The following is a 22013-nucleotide window of genomic DNA, read 5'->3' as shown; positions in this document are numbered from 1 at the left end:
AATTATTGAACTCAATATTGAGTCTTGAAGACTCAAGCAGAAAATGAGGTGCTGCTCTTCCAGCTTACACTGAGCTTTGCTGGAGTACTGCAGCAAGCCTGAGATAGAGATATTATCAGAGAACATGGAGGCATGTTGTAGTGGCAGGCAACAGGAGGTTCAAGGTAAGTTTTGCAGACAGAATGCAGGTGTTCTATGAAGTGGTTGCCCAGTTTCCACACATGCTGCCAGACCTGCTGAGTTTTTACAGCTATTTCTGGTTTTGTTTCTGATTTTCAGCAACTTTAGATTTTGATGTGTTCATTTTTGACTTGAGTTCAGTAGCCTGCATTACTTAAGGAAGTATTCCTGCAGCGTACTATAGCTGCCCAAATTTACTTTCGATCAGGTATGAAGTATCACACACGGATCAGGAGACAAAGAGAAGACAATAGGAAAAAGAAAATTCACCACTGTTGACAATTTCTTTAACTCACTGGAGCTTAGTTCAATTATTTAGCTTTACCTTTATAACTCCCAATGCAACCTTAATTTCTATCAAAACTGGAATGGAGCATAACATAGTGAAGCTTCTACAGTAAATTGATATGTGCATTTCGAGCAGAGGCCGCACGGCTTCATGAAAGGGAAATCGTATTTAACTAATTTTGAGTAAGTTTCAACCAGACTGGATAGAGGGGAACTTTTCGGTGTGTTGTATTTGGACTTAATGTCATTTGACAAGGTATCTCACAAAATGTTAGGACATAAGATTACAACAGTGCAGGGTGGCACGGTGGCTCAGTGGTTAGCACTGCTGCCTCGCAGTGCCAGGGACCCGTGTCTGTGTGGGTTTTCTCCGGGTGCTCCGGTTTTCCTTCCACAGGCCAGGTGAATTGGCCGTGCTAAATTGCCTATAGTGATGGGTGCATTAGTAGGGAGTAGGGGAATGGGTCTGGGTGGATTACTTTTCAGAGGGTCGGTGTGGACTTGGTGGGCCGAAGGGCCTGTTTCCGCACTGTAGGGAATCTAATCTAGTATATTGGCAGGAATAGAGAATTGGCTATTGGGCAGGAAATAGTCAATGGAATTGGGGTTCTTTATCAGGTTGATGACTTGTGACCAGTGGAGTCCCACAGGGATACGTACTGGGACTGCAATTATTTATAATATGTTTAAATGACAGAGGAAGGAGGTGGGTGTACTGTAGCCAGATTGGCACAGACAGAAAAATAGATGGAAACGTGGGTCATTAGATCCCATACAGTATATAGAGAGATATTGATAGATTAAGTAAACAGGCAAAGGTAGGCAAATAGAATATAATGTGGGAAAAAGTAAAATTCCTAATGTAAGGGAGAACAAAAGGACAGAATTATTTAAATGGAGAAAACCTGCAGAAAGCTTAACACAAAGAGACTTCGGGATACTTGTGCATAAAACACAAGAAGTTAGCATACAACTGCAGCAAATAATAGGAAGGCTAACAGAATGTTGTCCCTTGCTTCAAAGTGGTTGGATTATAAGAGATGGGGAGTTTTCCCAAAACTGTACAAGATACTGGTGAGTCCACATCTGGAGTACTGAGAGCAGTTGTGGCCCCCTTAATTTTGGAAATATTTCATTTGGAGGCAGTTTAGAGAAGGTTGACTCAGATGATCCCTTTTATGGCAGGATTGTCTTCTGAGCAGAGGCTAAACAGGTTGAGAATCTGCTCACTGCAATTTAGAAGAATGAGAGGTGATCTTATTGAAATAAGTAAGATTCTTAAGGGGATTGGCAGGGTAAATACTGAGAGTGTATTCATGGTAGAGTCACAGACCGAAGGATATAGTCTCAGTATAGGGGCACCAATTGAAGACTGAGATGAGCAAGAAATCCTTCTCTCAGAGGGTTGTGAATCTTTGAAACATCTTAACCCAGCAGCTATGGGGGCAGATTCCTTGTGGATGTTGAAGGCTGAAATAGATAGATTATTTATTGTGAGGGATCAAGGGTAACAAGGAAAGGGCAGAAAACTGGAAGTGAGGAATGTCTTATTAGCCATGATCCTGTTGATGCCAAAGCAGGCTCAAGGGACCGAAAGGCTACTGTTGTTACTAAGTCTTAATGTTCTTATGGCCTTATAAGGAAAATTGGAAAACTAAAAGACCATTCAATCCAATGAGTATTTCCCAAATGCCCTGTAATATTGGCAACAATCTACTTTATCAAAATTCCATGCTTTATCCACCAAGGAACACACTGAAGAATGGTTTCAAGAAATGTACTTTCCCAATTTTCATCCTGCAATAGAAGCATTGAATGTCAGAAAGCTGATACATGGAGACAAACAAACTAAAAATACTCCTAAATTTATTTTATGAGCCCCTAATGGAAAAACTGTTGCTTGAGATTTCACTTTTTTGGAATATTCTTGGAAAGCAAGTACAGAGGAACCTCGATTATCCGGCATTCAATTATCTGAATATCTGATTATCCAGCAAGATTGCAATGTCCTGATGCTCAGCTAAACTATGTAATCCAGCATTCGATTACCCAGAATTCAATTAACCAAATGAAATACTGCCCGCCCGTGTCCTTCGGATAGTGGAAGTTCACCTGTAAATGAAATGCTGTCGGGAGTAGGTAGGAATGTGGACTTGAAGTCACAGTCACATCAGCCCTGATCTTGTTGAAGGGCTCATCAGACTCAATGGGGACCCAATAGCCTACTCCTGCTCTGAACCTCAAGAAGAGTTCCACTTCCTATTTCCATGCAGGCTTGAACTACTGTTTCTTTTCCAATGCCTGCTCTAAAACAACCAATCTCTCACAGCTGTGGTCATCACTGAAATGGCCAGTTACCGTTAATCAGTCCCTTTAAAATAACCAAAGCAGCTGCACAACCCCTGTTCCTGCTTCCAGTTTTCAGGCTACATTTTAAACTGCCTTTCTGCCACCTCTGCCCACAGCCAGCTTATACTTTACTGCCCAACTCACCCCATGGCTCTGTATGGTGTCTGGTTTTAACTGACTTCCATCTGCCTTGAAATCTAAGTACACGGCCGATTAGAAACCTGAAGTCTTAGTTTCTCTTTCATTTATGAAATGTCTTTTACGAAAAAGCTACATTTAATAAACCATTTACCAACCCATCTGTGAGGATAAAAACTCACACATGTTTCACCACTAGTCTTGCAAATTGCCATCAGTGACTAGTAAATCAACTTTGGGTGTGAATAATGCGGTAAAAACCTGAAAACTAATTGTGTTGGACAAATGCAGTGCAAGACATTGCAAGATTATTTTTTCAAATGTTTTAACCCTTTCAGATTAATCTTGCAAAATCAAGCATGTATATGATAGGTCAAAATGTCTCTTTTTCTGCTGTAAAACATTTGTGATTCTTCAAAATAATGTTGGAGTATTTGCCTTGATAAAATGAAAACTGCTTATATTACCATGCATATTGCATTTAATGTATATCTAAAGAGAGTTGCTTTGCCATATAGTGATGTATTTTTGAAAATTACTGTGCACATTCCTATTTTGCCTTTAATTTATTTTAGGTCTTCCAGCCCTAGTTGTGGCAACATCTGTTGGATTTACCAAATCAAAGGGATATGGAACAGTGAACTAGTGAGTAGGCCATGGCACTCTTGCTTAATGATTTGTTTGGGAAATATATGCTCACCCTTTTACTGTCATTTCTATTACAAAGGGAATCATTACAGTCTTTCAGTTCACTAGGAGTTAAACCTGTTGTGAGTACTTGGCACAGACTGTTCCTACCTCTCATAAATTGCCAACCATAGGCTTGTGTTAATGATTCATTTGTCTAGCACCAGGCATGTTTTGAACTGCAGAGAGAAAATTCAGTCAAAGTTCAGTAACTTTTTCATTTAGCCTTTTTTCTTTACCTCTTGTGGCTTAATGCTTCATCATTTAATTACATTACTGTTTATATTTGCTCTATTGAATGTTTAAAAACTAAAATCATTATTATAATACAACAATTATGATACTGTATCTGTTGTGGCCAACTATTGAAAAAACACTATTGTACAGGTTTCATATATTTATTGTACATTTTGCTTAAGAGTGATAGTTGGCTTGTACTGGGAAGAAGACATGTACTACTCACTCAGAAAAAATGCTCTGAAAACTGATGATGGTGATCCAAATGCAGTTTAAAAATGATTGAAAGTTCTCAAAAGCCACATCATATACCTAAAACTCATTACTAGTTACCTTCGTATTCTCTGTGCAACATATGTACGTGCATTTATTTTAGAGAAAAAAAAACTTACTGATAGGAAAGAAAGCCTTGATTTTGTGGAGCACCTTTCCTGACCTCAAGACATCTTAAAGCATTTCACAACCAGTGAAGCCATTGTTGTAATGTGGGAATCTTACAGCAAGCTGCCATATAGAGCAATGTGAAGACTAAGGTGCTGATTTTCATTCTCAGGTTAAGTTGCACAGTATTGGGAGAAATCTGGTCCACACAAACCCAACTTTTAAAATGGAGACCTACACTTTGTATTTTACGCTGGGTGGGAAGTGCAAGCAGGCTGGATTGGCCAGTGCTGCTTCATGGAACCTCTGTATCCCCCTGGACTATCTTCCATGTTCCCTCAGATCACAGTCACCCCATGCTACTTCCATGTGCCCCCAATCCCTCATGTATTTTCCAGTGCCACTCTCCCTTTATGCACTACCCAATTCCATACAAGATCATTTTATTTTCCTAGGAACGTAGGCTGAGGAGTGGCCTATTCAGCACCTTGAGCCCACACTACCATTCATCCACCTCACACTGTTCTTCCACACTATTCTTAGATTCCTTGATGTCATTAGTGCCTAGAAATTTATTAATCTCTATCTTGAACATACTCAATGACTGAGCTTCCATAACCCTCTGGGGATAGAGACTCTGTCCCCTCTGAGTGAAGAAATTCATCTTCACCGCAATCATTAAATGGTTTAAATTCTAAGTCTGTTTCCTGATTTTTAAAAATTATTCATTCACAGGATGAGGGCATCACTGGCTAGGTAGCATTTATTGCCCATCAGGCTGTTAAGAGTCAACCTCATTGCTGTGGGTCTGGAGTCACATTTAAGCCAGATCAGGTAAGGATGGCAGCTTCCTGCCCTGAAGGACATTAGTAATCCAGATGGGTTTTTCCAACAATCAACGATGTATTCATGGTTATCATTAGACTCCTTAATTCCAGATGTTTACCAAATTCAGATTCCACTGTTTGCCATGGAAGGGTTCAAACCCATGTCCCCAGAACATATTCTGGGTCTCTGGATTAACAGTCCAGTAGTAATACCACAAGGCCATTGCCTCCCCATAGCCTCTGTCTCCAACAATCCCGAGAAACATCCTTTCTGTATCCGCTCTGTTTAGCACTTCAAGAATTTTGTAAGTTTCAATGAGCTCACCTCACATTCTTTTAACCTGCAGAGAACACAGGGCCAGTTTCATTTTGTTTTCTCTCAAGAAACAATTCCATGACTGCGTGAAATCAATCTGGTGTTTTCTTTTTGCTCAGTGGTGTACAAGGGAACCAAAGAGGCACCCAATAATCCACATGTGGCTTTACAAAGGATTTATACTTTAAAAGCAAAACGTCTTACATTTGTACTCAAATCCTCTTGTGATAAAGGCAGTCCTAGTTGCTTGCTGCAGATGCATATTAACTTGCCCCATGTAATTAAAAACCTTCAGATCATTGTTTCTAGGATGTGAATAAAAGTTGAAATAGTTGTAATCTTATTACCTTGTATCAGCAAACAGTGAATTACATCAGCATATTCATCCTCAAATGGATAGAATACATAATGTGCTGAAATCCAATTACACTTGAAATTCAGCCAAGCATCCACAATGGCCACAGCTGTCCAACCAATAGATTTGTTTCTGGGAAGATGCTCTTCTCTGTCACTTTCTCTCTCTGTCTTACACAGTCCTTTCACGTTCTCTCATTTTTGTGTAGCATGTCTGGAAGTTACTAATTAGTCCAGTGCTAGATGTATGCACCCTACCATTGGTATGTTTGCTGAAGTGGTTGGGTGGGATGCTTCATTTTCGCACACTCCTTCCATTATTTCTGCTTCGCCTCCACCTTGATCTGTCAAAGATGACACTCAGTAGCTGGCACCTTCATAGTTGCTTCATCTTCAGTGAGGAAGAAGGGCTGAAGAAGGGCTTATGCCCGAAGCGTCGATTCTCCTGTTCCTTGGATGCTGCCTGACCTGCTGCGCTTTTCCAGCAACAAAATTTCAGCTCATCTTCAATGAGAGCATTGTTAGGGCAATGGGGATATGCGATTTTTCAAAGAGATTTTGAAGGCGTCCTCGAAGCATGCCTCTATCCCGCTGGTTCTGCTCATTGTGACAAAGATTGGGGAAGAGAGCTAGTTTGGGAAGTCTTGTGTCAGGCATTCATGTGATGTCGTCCACCCAACACAGCTGGTTGACTGTAACCAGTGCCTTAGCACTGGGAATGCTTTCCTGAGAGAGGACGTTGAAACTAAAGTGTACATCTGGCCAGTGGATTTGTGGGATTTTGCAGAGTTATTGCCGGTGATACTTCTCAATTGCAATGGAAAGTTCTTGCCTGTTGACGTAAGAGGAGCAGATGATAAAATTTTCTTTGCAATGATGATTATTTTCAACTGGCAAAACCAAAAGTAAGAGATCATTAGATGCCTCACAAGTGTCAAAATCAATTCTAATTTTATTGGGCAAAGCCATTTAAATGATGAGTGAAAAGATGGGAGGACAGTCTGATAGGGTTATTTGTAGTATTTTTTCCCACTGCATTCTGTTGCTTTCATTATTGGAAGAGCATTTATCCTAAAACCCTTGATCCTAAATCCCAAAATCTGGAAAGCTTCGAAATCCAAAAGCTTTCTCGTGAAGATTTTTTTTTCTCATTAACAAAGTTGCTGGGCATGCAACAGTTAACCTAAATCCACACCCACTCGATGCATGTCACTCAGATGCGATGTTTGGGGGAGTGGGGGGGCAGGGGAGGTAGGTGTGGTGTGGCACTGACAGGCCTCAATTCTGTCTCAGGGCACGTAGTACTTGCAGTGAGTCTGCTTTTCGGTAAGAATTTTTTTACGTTTCACTGTCAAATTGTCACTTATCCGAAATTCGGAAAATTTCCAATTCCGAAAACCAGCTGGTCCCAAGTGTTTCGGATAAAGGATTGTGCACCTGTACACACAAAAAGTAGAAGCCAAAGATTTAGCCAAAGACAGCAGCTTAGGATGACAATGTGTAACTAGTAGAGTGCTATAGGAGTTAGTGCTGGAACCACAATTATTTAAAATATTTATTAATGATTTTATTGAAAAGTGTAGAAAACTACAACACAAAGGGATTTGGATGTCTTAATGCATGAACCACACAAATATAAAATAAATTAACATCCAGGTACATCAGGTAATAAGGAAGGCAACTAGAATGTTGGCCTTTAGTTCAAAGGGAATGGAATGTAAAAATAGGGATAGCCTGTTAAAACTATACTAGCCAGATCAGAGTGTGAAAATAGTGTGAAAAATCCCTCAACTCAGCACCGCCCTCCTAACCTGCAATCCTCTTCCTGACCTCTCCGCCCCCACCCCACTCCGGCCTATCACCCTCACCTTGACCTCCTTCCACCTATCCCACCTCCATCGCCCCTCCCCCTAGTCCCTCCTCCCTACCCTTTATCTTAGCCTGCTTGGCTCTCTCTCTCTCTTATTCCTGATGAAGGGCTTATGCTCGAAATGTCGAATTCTCTATTCCTGAGATGCTGCCTGGCCTGCTGTGCTTTGACCAGCAACACATTTGCAGCTGAAAAATATATTGGTCCCTTTATCTAAAGAAAGATATACAGGTAATAAAGGCAGTCCACAGAAGGCTCACAAGGCTGATAGCAGTATGGAGGGATTTTATTTTGTGAAGAGAGGTTGGCTGGATTTGTTCTAGTTGGAGTTTAGGAGAATGAGAGGAGACCTTATTGAAACATATGATTCTTAGGGTATTTGATGGGGTTGGTGCAGAGAGGTTGCTTCTCTTTGTGGGCAAATCTAGGACCCAGAGGCAGAGTTTCAGAGTGAGAGAATACCCAATTAAGTCAGAGATGAGGAGGAATTTCTACTTTTGGAAAGTAATGGATCTGTGGAATTTTTTTACTGCAGAGATCTGGATCATTAAGTATATCAAAGTCTGAGATTGGCAGAGTGTAAATCTGTAAGGGAATCAAGGCTTTTGGGAGTAAGACAAGAAAGTAGAATATGAGGTGAGCTGCAATTTCATTGAATGGCAGAGGCGACTTGATGAACCAAATAACTTATTCCTCTATTTCACAGTCTTCAATACACACAAGACTGGTTACTATAAGGGTCAACTTGTCTTAAAGAATAGGGTAAAAAGTTAAAAACGAGGTAAATGGTTTATCTGGTTTCCAGCATCTGCAGTCATTGTTTTTCCCTCGTTGATTTTAACCCTACTGCGAATCCTCTTGCAAGGATGCCTGCCCTGATGAAGGGCTTTTGCCTGAAACGTCGATTTCGCTGCACTTTGGATGCTGCCTGAACTGCTGTGCTCTTCCAGCACCACTCATCCAGAATCCTTAAAGAATAGGTCCCAATGATGGATCACCATATTAAAAACACACGTGCAATGTGATAAAGAACCTAATAAGGATATTTGAAGGTTTGAAAAGAAAATTACTCCTTTTCAGAATGTTCCATATTTCCCGCAGATTTTCCATTTTGGGCAAACCTGCAAGCCTGGGTTGTGCTATGTAAGGGATTCTGTGCTTTTCCAGCGCCACCCTTTTTGACTCTGACTCTCCAACATCTGCAGCCCCCTCTTTCTGCTAAAACTCTGCACTGCCAAACCAATATGGTGTGCTGGAGAAAATGTGATTTTCACCTTCATTTAAAATGGGGAACCCGACTTCAGCAGGGATCTTTAGATTTTTGCACATTAGCCTTTCCTGATCGGAACAAAGATCGGAGGATAATCGTGTGGCGTCTGTAATGCAGAAGAAAATAGATTTCTTCCCAGAAAAATATAGTTGGAAGTTCTTCCACACAGAAAGTGCGATAGCATTAATTCTCAATGAAAATTGAACCCTGAACGTGAATGAAAGTTTGATATAAATTTAAAGTTAAATACTGTGAAAAGTTTGTTAGGGATCAAAAATTAACAAATATTGCCACTAAAATTTTGTATACAATCCTGATAATATGGTTCTACTTAACCTGTCGGGAGGCCAACAAGTCTGTCAACATTAGGAAACAGGAGTTATATGTTAGTGTTTTACTGATAACACAATATCATTTTGCCTAAGAAAAGCAATACCTATGCGGTTAGACTTAACCCTGTCCACTCAACATGGACAACATTTTGAGAGACACGGTGATAAATGTGAGCAATGGAAACATTGCTGTTCCCTCGACAGAACATGTGAGACACAAGTGCACAGGGCAAGCAATTGCGTATCTCCTTAATTAATCTAATTATAGGTTTGTGAACTGAACAGTGCAATCTCTGAGAAGAATGTATGATTTACAGTGGACAACTTTTATATAAGTTATGACATGGAGGGAAAGTGAGACTGAATTAAGTTTGTGTTTGTGAGAGAGAGAGAGGTGAGAGAAAAAACGTTAAACTCAGTGAATTCAAATCATGCCTAACAATTGAAAAAGCCTTAAAGAATGAAACTCCATATTTGAATTTGCACCAGAGTGGTTAATAGGGGCTAATTAACATTCAAAACAATTTTAGAAGGTCATGTCGACTTGACTTTCTGAAGTGAATCTTCTTCGGTGTTGTGCAAATATAGAAACTTCACACTACTGAATTAATTTGGACTGTGAGATTAAGATGTTCCTGATGAAGGGCTTACGCCCGAAACATTGAATTTCCTGTTCCTTGGATGCTGCCTGACCTGCTGCACTTTTCCAGCAACACATTTTCAGCAGATTAAGATGTTACAAAAGTCATGGAGAAACAGCGCAGAACAGATTGTAACTCTTGACTTAATAGGAAAATAGGAACAGGGCAATTCAGCCCCTCAAGCATGCTTATCCATTCAATAACATCATAGCTGATCTGTGGCCTAACTCAATATGCCTGCTTTTCACCTAAATTTCTTGATCTCCTTGCTTAATAACTGCTTAATGTCTCTAATCTCAGATTTAAATTTCACAACTGAACTAACATTGACTGTCATTTGAGGAAGAGAGTTCTAAACCTGTACTGTTCTTTACATGTAGAATTGGTCTCTAACCATCTTTCCTGAATGGCCTGGCCCTAATTCTTAAACTTTGTTTCCTGATTCTAGACTCTTCAAACAGTGGAAATACCTTGTCTAACCTGTCTTTCTGTATTCATATCCTCAAGTCCTTGATTAGATCATCCTTAAACTACTAAATTCTAGAGATTAAAGGACTAACTTCCTCATCTTTTCTCACAACTTAACCCCTCAAGCCCACTGTCAGTCTTGTAATCCTATGTTGAGCTCCCTCCATGGCCGAAACATCCTTTCAGAGGTGTGGTACCCTGACCTTCTCCCAGTACCCAAGATATAAAGGACAGCATTCCATTAGCCACCTTCAATATTTTCTGCACCTGTTAGTGGCATTTTAGGATCTGTACGCCTGAATTCCAAAGATTGTTGGACATCTGCTATATTTAACTTCGTGTCTTCTAAAAAATACCCCAATCTATTCTTTATTGGCCCGAGAAAGATAACCTCATACTTGCATATTTTAAAATCCATCTTCCCAGCTTTATCCATTCACCTAGTCTATCATTATTCTGTTGTAATTTTATACTGTCACCAGCAAATGCTCCTCAATCTTGGGTTGTCAGCAAATTTAGAGATTTGACTCTTTATGACAGTATTCGACATTATCACAGTCATTAATGAATATTTTAAAATTTTGAGGTCTCAGGCCAGATTCCTGCAGATCAGGACAAATCATGTGCTGCCAAATTGAGTATTTAACAATTATTCTAACTCTGTTTTCAGCCATTCCACCAATTTCCTATCCGTGTCAGTAATTTGTCCTGAATTCTATGGCTTCCACCTTAGCTAACAGCCTTCTGGAAATCCAGATAAACCACACCCTATGATTCATCTCTGTCCACCACCTTCATCACCCCTGCAAAACAATCTGTTCGGGTTTTCAGGCATAACCTACCCTCCACAAGTCCATGCTGACTCGTCCTGACTAACTGAAGATTTTCAAGGTGACCAATGCCTTATCCTTGATTATAGACTCCAGCAATTTCCTCACGACAGACGTCAGGCTAACTGGTCTGTAATTCCCTTGTTTCCCTCTGTCATCCTACTTAAAGAGCAGAGTGACGTGAACAACTTTCTGATTCAGGGAACTCTGAAAGATTATGATTAAGATGTCAGTAGTGTGCTCTCCTACCTCCTTTAACACCCATGGACGGAAACCATCGGGTCCTGTAGATTTATTAGTCTTTCAGTTCCATTAATTTCCACATTTTATTTAGACCCTATCCCTGACTGTCCATTCTTTTGTTTAGGACTTCTGACAAGCTAACCTCCTTTCCTGCTGCAACTACTGAAGCCAAATAATGGTTCAGCATTTCAGTAATTTCCCCGTGGCCACTGACAGCATCTCCACTCTCGGCCTTCAGTGGACCAGTAGTCCTCTTAACCATCCACTTTCCCTTTATATAACTATAAAATTTCTTCTTACTGTCTTTTATGTCCTGTGCAAGTTTTCTTTCATGGTCCTTTTTGGCTTTCTTAAGAGCTGCTTTGTGGTCTTTTGTTGGTCTTTGTCTCATCTGTAAGATCTGTCCTGTTTTTTGCATTTTTGTAATGCCTTTCTTTTAATTTTATGCGGTCACTAACCTCCTTACATGTCCATGGCTGTATCTTTATTTGAGGTGGAGTTTTTTCTTCTCACAGGCACCAACTGCTTCTGAATAGCATTAAGCATTCCTTTGAACACTCTCCACCGTCCCTCAGTTGTTTTACCTATCAGCACAGCTTCACAGTTTACTGTAGACTGTCTCTGACTCATCCTATGAAGGTTTGTCTTACTTAAATTTAAAATTATCATAATTGATCTTTTCTTGTCTTGTACAAAAGCTACATGAAACATGATCTTGTTATGATCACTATTTGACAATTCCTCACAAACATGAATTAAATCAGGCCCATTGTTCATTACTTGATCCCATACTGCTTGTTGCCTTTTCTCATCCAAGACACATTGTTCTCGTAAACTAACCAGACACAGTCTAGAAATTCACAACCTTTCAGACTGGTGCTTGTCATCTCTTCCAATCTATGTTAAGATTAAAGTTTCCAATTACTACTCAGCCTTTGTTACATCGATGCCTAATTTCTGCATTTATACAATATTGCACTTCTGAGCTACTACTAGGTGGCCTATATATGAGCTGAAAAATGTGTTGCTGGAAAAGCGCAGCAGGTCAGGCAACATCCAAGAAGCAGGGGAATCGACTTTTCGGGCATAAACCCTTCTTCAGGCTTATGCCCGCAATGTCGTCCCCTGCTCCTTGGATGCTGCCTGACCTGCTGCGCTTTTCCAGCAACACATTTTTCAGCTCTGATCTCCAGCATCTGCAGTCCTCACTTTTTCCCTTTTGGCCTATATATGAGACCTATTGTGATTTTAGTTCCTTTATAGTTTCTCATTTCCACCCATAAGATCTCCACTAGTGCTTTCCCCTCATTACATCCTCCCTCACCAGAGAAGAATTCTACATCTAATCATACATCTCTTCTAACTCAAATTTGTTTCATGATTTAAAAAAAATGCATCTATTAACCTCTTCATTATTTTAACTCTCTTTGGACTCTGCTGTGCCTTATTATGGTTTGGCATTTCTGAGTATTGATTTCAGTTCTGCGCACTCTCCTTACCTCTTCAATCTATTTAGCCATACAAATGGATTTACTGGGAGAAAGTGAGGTCTGCAGATGCTGGAGATCCGAGCTGAAAATGTGTTGCTGAAAAAGCACAGCAGGTCAGGCTGAAGAAGGGCTTATGCCCGAAATGTTGAATCTCCTGTTCCCTGGATGCTGCCTGACCTGCTGCGCTTTTTCAGCAACACGTTTTCAGAAATGGATTTACTGATCTATCACTGTGAATGTGAAGCGCAATCTCAAAAGATTAACTTGCAATGTCTTTCCTGAAACAAATGAATCCTGCTTTGCGTATTATTTGTTGTTATTTTGCCATTCAGAAGTCAGGACTCTCATATTGACTGGAGCATAAATTCTAAGAAAGGGGAGAAATTCTCCCACATTGCCTTGGGGATGTTTGTCTTTGAAACAGGATTTTGGCTAGGAATTCACCCTGATTGATGGGTGTGTCTTTGTGGTGGTTGGAAATGCTTCAGCAGTCAGAGCAGTTAAGTTTGCAATGCTGAAATAAGGGCTTCAGTGTTGACAGGAGGATCAGGGCAGTCTTCAAGCGATGTGACAGGAGAATACAATCTGGTTGTAATGTAGAAGTGAAGGTAATTTCAAGAGGCTGGAGACAAATCAGTGTCGGAAGTGATCAGGAATTGCAGCAGGAGAGCCTGAATGAATATGAATTTTTTTTTAATTGTCAGAGGGAAGTTGGGAGATTTTTGATTACAATAGAATGGGTCCAATATTAAGGGTAGTGGTTGGGTGAGGTCTAACGGTTGGAGAAAAGCTAGTGTTCTTGGTGATCTCACCTGCCCCAGAAGTAGTGCTTGAAAACGTTTCTCATATAACAAACCTTCCATAGCTTCTGGGTTAGATTTAAAATATATAAAATCTGAGCCATATAGACTGATTAAGTATTTAAATGATCAACCTGTGTCCTATGAGCAAGTTGGCTGCTTTCTGGGTTTACTTGCTTTCACACTGGAGGTGGCTGGTTTTGAAGATCATTTGTGTTCATTTTCAAGACTTTTAAGGTCTCTTCATTTCACCTGACCCAAACACATCCATTATTAAGGTTAGGATTTCCCTTTAGATTTCACAGATTTCAATTTGTTATTTGAAATAATTTATGTAGTTTGAACTTCAGAAAATATATGCCTATATTTTGTAAATGTGTCATGGAACATGTCCATCAAACTAAGGGTATGGCTCTTTATAACTCATGCAAATCCACTATGACATCGTATATATATATATATATATATATATATATATATATATGTTTCTAATTTTCAATCAAGAATGAAAGTCCAATTTATTACTAATTGACCCTGCCTTTCAATGTGTCTCCTAGTGCAATTCGCCTCTGACACTGGGAAGTTGCAGCAATTAGATCTGATTTAAATCTGATTTCAGACTGATTTATATACTTTCTCATAGGAACAGAGCAAAGAGTAAAAGATAAAGGTTTATAAAATAGAATGAAGGAATTCTGCACATCCCATTTGTATTAGCTCCTAGCTAGGTTGATTCAACCATCCCTCTCTCTGCTATCATCTCCCCCTCTCTTTATCTACTTCAAACATATTCTTTCAAATTTCCTTTAAAGAATGATGTTCTCTGACCCAGCAACTTCCTGTGACCAAAAAATGTCAGACCAGAAGTAGGCCATTCCGCTCATTGGGCCTGTTGCACCATTCAATGACTGATCTGATAATCCTCATCTCTACTTTCCTGCCTTTTCCCCATGACACTTGATTCCTTTACTAATTAAACATCTGTTGTCTCAGTCTGGAAAATGCTAAATGACTGACTCTTGACAGCCCTCTGCAATAAAAAAAAGTCCACAAGTTAACTACTCACTGAAAGAAGTAATTCCTCCTCATCTCTGTCTTCATTGGTTGACCCTTTGAGATTAGTCTCTCTGCTTCTAGATTCTCCCACAAGTAGAAGCACCCTTTCTACATTTACTCTATCAAGTCCTCTAGAATTTTGTGTGTCATAGAATCTTGTGTGTTTCAATAAAACCACCTCCCATTCTTCTAAATTCCAGTAAATACAAGCCCAATTTACTTAACCTCTCCTCTTGAGACAGGCCATCCATAACCAGACATAGCCTTGTGAATCTTCTCTGGACTGCCTCAAATTCAGTATTTTTCCTTAGCTATGGCATCCAAAACTGTTCTTGGGGTGTAAAGGTGTTGTTAGGAAAACAGTTCCAGGATTAGTGTTGATTGCTTGGCTGATGTCCACTTCTGAGATGTTTCTGAATATTACGGCAAAGTCCAGTCACATGATTATAGCAGCCACATTTGTTGGTCTGCTTAATATGTTTTTAAATCCTTAACTGTCCAGAGGGCAGATACGAGTCAATCACATTGCAGTGGATCTGAAGTCACATGTAGGCCAGACCAGTTTCTTTCCTTAAAGAACATAGACATGTATTACAATTGATGTTTACTTCATTTGTGATAGGCCATTCACTCTATCAGAATGATATCTTCTGTTAAAAACCTGTACTAAACCTACTTAGCCTTTTCACATTATCTCAAGTCTGTTCTTGTGCTGTTTTTTCCAGCTCCTGGTGATTCCATGCAGTTTACTATTTGTGTTTAATATTTTTCTTCAATAGAATGCTGAAAGCTATGTAGAGTAGCCTAACCAATGGTTTGTGTATGTTGATACAGATTATGTATCTTATATATACTTTATAAGATCTAAAATGCTATTGGCCTTTTTTTTCCCATTGCTATATCTACCTGGATTTACGTTGCATCCAGCTCGTTATGAGAACTAAATATTAAGAAGGAATATTAACATAGCAAGCATTATGGTCTAGAAATGTTTTTGCAACATTATGAGCCTGATTAAGCCATGTGTGAGCCCCAGGCCTGCGCATATCTTTCCGAAAATTCATAGAATGAGTGTGTCACTGGCAAGACCAGCATTTATTCCCAATCCTGAACTTCCCCGCAGACAGATATGATCAATCACATTGCTATAAGTCTGGAACCACATGTCGGCCACACCTGGTAAGGACAGCAGTTTTCTTCTTTAAAGGACATTAATGAGTATCTTTGACAATTGACAATGGAATTATAGTTATCATTGGACTCTTAATTCCAGATTTCTATTGACTATCTGCCGTGGCAGGATTCAAATCCAGGTCCCTAGATCATTACCAGAGATGCTGGATTAACAGTCCAGCAACAGGACCATTGGGCTATCATCTCCCATTTCTCATGATGAGGTATTTCCATTATTACCCTTGTTCATATTGTAATAATGTGGAGGTACTAGTGCAGGACTGGAGTGGACAAAGTTATCACACAACACCAGGTTATAGTCCAGCAGGTATTTCCAGATAAATCTGTTGGACTATAACGTGGTGTTGTGTGATTTTTACCTTGTGATAATTAGACATCCAGCTTGCTTACTTTTTGGCAATACCAGACATTTTGGTGAGAAATTTGATTAGTTTGTGTGCTTGATCTTTTGGACCAAATTGGAAAGGGAGGTAAAGAATGTTTAGAACTTGTCCCAATTTTCTGCTTGGCCAGATATGTTTTTTCTTTTTAAAATCAGAATGCTGTTCCCAAATGAACAGACTCTGACATCTTCCAAATCATCCTGATTTAAAATAAGAAACCCTCTGTTGACACTGGCTTTCTTGTCTTATTGCTGTACGTGAACAGCCATAGATGTAAAAAGGTCTAGCTAGTGACCACAAAATTAAAGTCAACACGTGCTGAAGTAGTGAGCAAAACTCTGCATTTCTTAGCACGCTTAGATTTTTGCTGTCCATCAGCAGTTGGCTGAAATGAAGATTGTCAGCACAGAGCAGAAACAATTTGCAAAGTTAATGGGATGTCGACTGCTCGGTTACAGAGGGCACCGATAGTGGTAAATTATATTGGGCTTCTTTTTATAACAATTGTCTGCGGTGCCTAAAATTGGCAAGTGCTGAGGATTAGATACAGTCTGAAAAGGGTTAGGAAATCAAATAGCGGAAATATTTCTGTGCTTTTAAAAAAGTTCTTCTGCTTTGGGATCCTTATGAGATAAGTTTTAACCATGCAGTCTCTGTGGCTGTGTTTGAGAATTCATGGAGTAGATTTGTTCCTTTTAAAAAGTAAAATGGTCTGGAGTTTTGACCTCTTATTTATCACAGTTCAATACCATTTAGTGTCTAGAGCTAGTGGGCATAAATTTAAAAACAAAAAAAAATCCTGTAATTCATTAAGAATTATTTACATTTATCTTTTTTTTAAAAAGTATACTTTCTAAGCATTTGCTAGTAATTTAATTTGCGATTCCTTGAGCATCATGGGAACATTTATCCAGAACTATTTTCTGCCCTCCTCTATTAATGGTGCTTCCCACTATGCTGAACAGGTGGATCTTGAAAGATTGCATCCTGATATTTATTCAGTGATCACAAATTAGAATTTCTCGGATCAATCCTGGACATCAGTTGCAATGTAGTCAAGTAACAACATAACGCAGAAGGCTTACAGAATGAGATAGATAGATTTCAGAAAAAGTCAAGCGGAGTAGGTCATAAGATTTACATGATTGAATGCAAGCAGAAGGGCTATTCTAGCAATGGGTGACCTTCAGCCCATATCTCCTCTACTCTCAGTAACTTCGGCACAGCCATCTTCCATTACTGACTCCTGCTGTCTGCCAAAACACAGAATTATTCATAAGATCTGAAGTTGTTTGTGTTTTCCTCCCTTTAGAAGGTCAGTGAAAATAAATCAAAGGCCACACACTTTTTTTAAAAACAATCTTTCATCTGATGTCAATGGCAGTGGCAAGGTCAGACTTCATAACATCATGGGCAAAATTGATGTCTTTTATTCTTGTCTGTGATCAAAATGTCTTCATACGTGAGTTGTTTATATTTTCTTATCCTCAGAGTGATTTCTCAATTTAAGTGATTTCAGCAGAAGCTTTTGTGAACTTTGAAGAAAGATTATTTAGTATCAAGGTAACATCGCTCACGTGCCTCCGTTTCTTCATTGTAGCTGTATCAAATTCCTGGAATTCCTTAACAACATTGCACTTATCCCTGTGCCCCAATGACCACAGTGGTTCTACGACAATTAGAGATGGGTAATAAATGCTGGAAGAGCTAACAATATCCATCCACATCCTATGAACTAATTGGAAAAAAATCTATCAAAATACGCAAAGGTTAAGAAGAGATCAAAAGGAAAAATATACCAAGTTGTAATGATTTCAGTCTTTTATCATTTCTTAGCTGAATTGATTCTTTAGCAGGAGCAGACATATGGTAAATGTAGAGGTTTCCTGGCAAGTTGCAAAGTTTCTTGCAGTTTTTGAATTATTTAGAGGTTGACTCTCAGATGAACATGAAATTCAAATAGGATAGAATCTTTTCCTTCTTGCAAGGTGTAGTGGATTAAACTTGCTTGGTTGACTTGTAGTTGGTTCAGTGGCTTTACAAATGATGCTTCAGATAGTATCTCTCATGGTATTTCTGATTCTAAATGGCTTCTGCCACAGCTATTATGTATGTGACCTATTATGAGTACATAGTTTAGCTTCCAGCAAAGGTCAAGGTTGATCTTGCACAACCAGTGTTGCAGCACTTCACACTTTGAGGTTTTGAGACAGTCAGGATCTTTGAAAATTAGTGACCCATTCATTTCAAATTGGCTGCATTTTTTGCCACCACAATGGCAATGGTGCACTCATGCTTTTGTCATTGTGCCTATGATAAAACTGCCAGCGATGCTGTGGGGAGCTGCTAATGTCACAGGTCAATGTTTTAGGTGCCTGTCAATTGCTTTCCCACTTGCAAGCCCTCAGCTGCCTCACTTGCAGTCTTGTTCACCACCTTATTCAGCTCTCACATGCTGACCATCTTAAGACCATAAGACATAGGAGTGGAAGTAAGGCCATTCGGTCCATCGACTCCACTCCGCCATTCAATCATGGCTGATGGGCATTTCAACTCCACTTACCAGCATTCTCCCCATGTCCCTTAATTCCTTGTGACATCAAGAATTTATCAATTTCTGCCTTGAAGACATTTAGCGTCCTGGCCTCCACTGCACTCTGCGGCAATGAATTCCACAGGCCCACCACTCTCTGGCTGAAGAAATGTCTCCGCATTTCTGTTCTGAATTGACCCCCTCTAATTCTAAGATTGTGTCCACGGATCCTCGTCTGCTCATCTAATGGAAACAATTTCCTAGCGTCCACCCTTTCCAAGCCATGTGTTATCTTGTAAGTTTCTATTAGATCTCCCCTTAATCTTCTAAACGCCAATGAATTCAATCCCAGGATCCTCAGCCGTTCCTCGTATGTTAGACCTACCATTCCAGGGATCATCCGTGTGAATCTCTGCTGAACACGCTTCAGTGCCAGTATGTCCTTCCTGAGGTGTGGGGACCAAAACTGGACGCAGTACTCCAAATGGGGCCTAACCAGAGCTTTATAAAGTCTCAGTAGCACAACGGTGCTTTTATATGCCAACCCTCTTGAGATAAATGACAACATTGCATTCGCTTTCTTAATCACGGACTCAACCTGCATGTTTAACTTCAGAGAATCCTCGACTAGCACTCCCAGATCCCTTTGTACTTTGGCTTTACGAACTTTCTCACCGTTTAGAAAGTAGTCCATGTTTGTAATCTTTTTTCCAAAGTGCAAGACCTCGCATTTGCTCACATTGAATTCCATCAGCCATTTCCTGGACCACTCTCCCAAACTGTCTAGATCCTTTTGCAGCCTTCCCACATCCTCAGTACTACCTGCCTGTCCATCTAACTTTATATCATCGGCAAACTTCGCTAGAATGCCCCCAGTCCCTTCATCCAGATCATTAATATATAACGTGAACAACTGCGGCCCCAACACTGCTTGTCACCAACTGCCATTCCGAATAAGAACCTTTTATCCCAACTCTCTGCCTTCTGTCAGACAGCCAATCCTCAATCCATACCAGTAGCTCACCTCGAACACAATGGGCCCTCACCTTGCTCAGTAGCCTCCCATGTGGCACCTTATCCAAGGTATTTTGGAAGTCTAGATAGACCACATCCACTGGGTTTCCCTGGTCTAACCTACTTGTCACCTCTTCAAAGAATTGTCGATTCTCTTATCGCCTTGCTGTGAATACTTGACCCATTATTGCCTCACCCATCGCCTTGTTAACTGCCTAAGTCAAGTGTGGGCAGTGAATGAAATGAAGACTGGAGCAATGGAACTGGCTTGCAAACTGGAGTCAAGATGGTGAGCAAGGGGGCGATTGCGAATGTTAGTGGACTGTATGGAGATTTCTTTGCTGATAATTGATGAGACTAGTTTTCAATTCCAAATTTTTGATTTAATTAACTAAATTTGCTGTTGTGGTGGAATTCTAGACTATTTATAGAGCATTAGGCTAGACCTCTGTGTTACTTATGTGGTAACATTATAATAGAGCATATGGCACAGAAACAGACCCTTTGGTCTCACCACTCCACACCAACTATGTTCCCACACTAAACTGGTCCCACCTGCCTACCTCCTAACCTTTCCTATTCAGGAATTTATCCAAATGTCTTTTAAACATTGCAACTGTACCTGCATCCATAACGTTCTATGACAGTTCATTCCACACATTAAAAAAAAGTCATGAAAAGGTTACCCCCCGTGTCCTTTTTAAATCTTTCTCCTCTTACGTTAAAACTATGCACCCTAGTTTTGAACACACATCCCCCTCCACCCCACCTTCAGGAAAGATCCTTGTCATTCACCTTATCTACGCCCCTCATTTATTTTAAAAACCTCAATAAGGTCATTCCCCAACCATCTCCGCTCCAATGAAAAAGTACTAGTCCTTGCTGTCCATTTTTATATCTCAAATCCTCTATTCCTGGCAACATCCTGGTAAACCTTTTCTGAAACCTCTCCAGTTTAATACTATCCTTCTTATAACGGCAACCAGAACTGTACACAGTACTCCAGAAAGTCTCACCAACATCCTGTAGAACCTCAATATGATGTCCCAACTTGTGTACTCTAAAGTCTGAGCAATAAAGGGAAGCATGCCAAATGCCTTCTTAACCACTCTGTCTATCTATGATGCAAATTTCAAAGAATTATGAATCTGAATCCATAGTCTCTATCCTACAATATTACTACACTCAAAGAGTTTTCCACCACAGTGTGAAGGAACTATACGTATCCATGTGCGATTAGCCCTGTGATATTTTGCACAGAATGGAGGGGTGCTGATCAGAAGCACAGCTCTGGGTACACAATCATGACAATGGTGGCAACATTTTTTTGTTCCAGTACAGCAGAAGAGTTACAATGATTCATAATTACCCTTGCAGTGTCTTTCAGGAAAAGACATTGAGTTCTGATGACTCTGCAGAACAGTCTGAAGTATAACGATAAGTTGGCTGATGTGTGTCAATTTAGTGCTGTTGACAGTTCACCATTTTCAAAGGGAGTTCACAAGTATCTGTGGTTTTCCGTAATCGAATTATGTCACAAAATTGTTCCAGCACAGAAGAGGGCTTTTCAGCCCATCATGTCTACACCAACATTCTGACTGAGCATTTCTCTTAGTGCCTTTCTCCTTCCAGCTTTTCTGAAAGCTTCAACTGAACCTGCCTCCATCACACCCTCCATCAGTGTGTTCCAGGTCCTAGCCACTTGCTGCCTGATAAATATGAAGAAGGTATTTGGTTGAGTATCAGGACTGCCAGTGTTGATGAAGATCTTTAAAAAAACGTCGTTAAAGATGTTTTTTCCACTTAAGCAACCTTTTACATTCTGTATACATTGGACATGATAGTTCTGACTCCTTAATTACTTTGGAGAGCAGTAAAGAGTCAACCTAATTGCTGTAGTTGTGGAGTCGTGTGCATGTTTGACCAGTTCAGAATGGCAGATTTTCTTTTTTATTGGTTCATTAGTGAATCAGATTTTTTTTTAAATGCTGATATGATGGCTCAGTGGTTAGCACTGCTGTCTCACAGTGCCAGGAACCTGGGCTTGATTCCAGCCTCAGGAGTTTGCACATTCTCCCTGCATCTGCGTGGATCTCACCCCACAGTCCAAAGCTGTGTATGTTAGCTGAATT

The 22013-nt window shown here is 40.0% G+C and overlaps 1 protein-coding gene across 4 annotated transcripts in view; it reads left to right on the top strand.

Moving 5' to 3' along the window:
- LOC132815498 (adhesion G protein-coupled receptor B1-like) overlaps positions 1 to 22013 on the top strand; it is a 177660-nt gene that overhangs the window by 42680 nt on the left and 112967 nt on the right. For all 4 annotated transcript variants that reach the window (XM_060824471.1, XM_060824470.1, XM_060824469.1 and 1 more), the window contains exon 5: positions 3531 to 3600. In XM_060824471.1, coding sequence (XP_060680454.1) covers positions 3531 to 3600 — 70 coding nt within the window. The remainder of the gene's footprint in view (positions 1 to 3530; positions 3601 to 22013) is intronic.

This window comes from Hemiscyllium ocellatum, chromosome 4 (genome assembly GCF_020745735.1).
Source record: "Hemiscyllium ocellatum isolate sHemOce1 chromosome 4, sHemOce1.pat.X.cur, whole genome shotgun sequence".
Taxonomy (NCBI): Eukaryota; Metazoa; Chordata; class Chondrichthyes; order Orectolobiformes; family Hemiscylliidae; genus Hemiscyllium; species Hemiscyllium ocellatum.
Note: the sequence above shows the minus strand (reverse complement) of the source record. Positions and strands in the feature narration are given on the sequence as shown.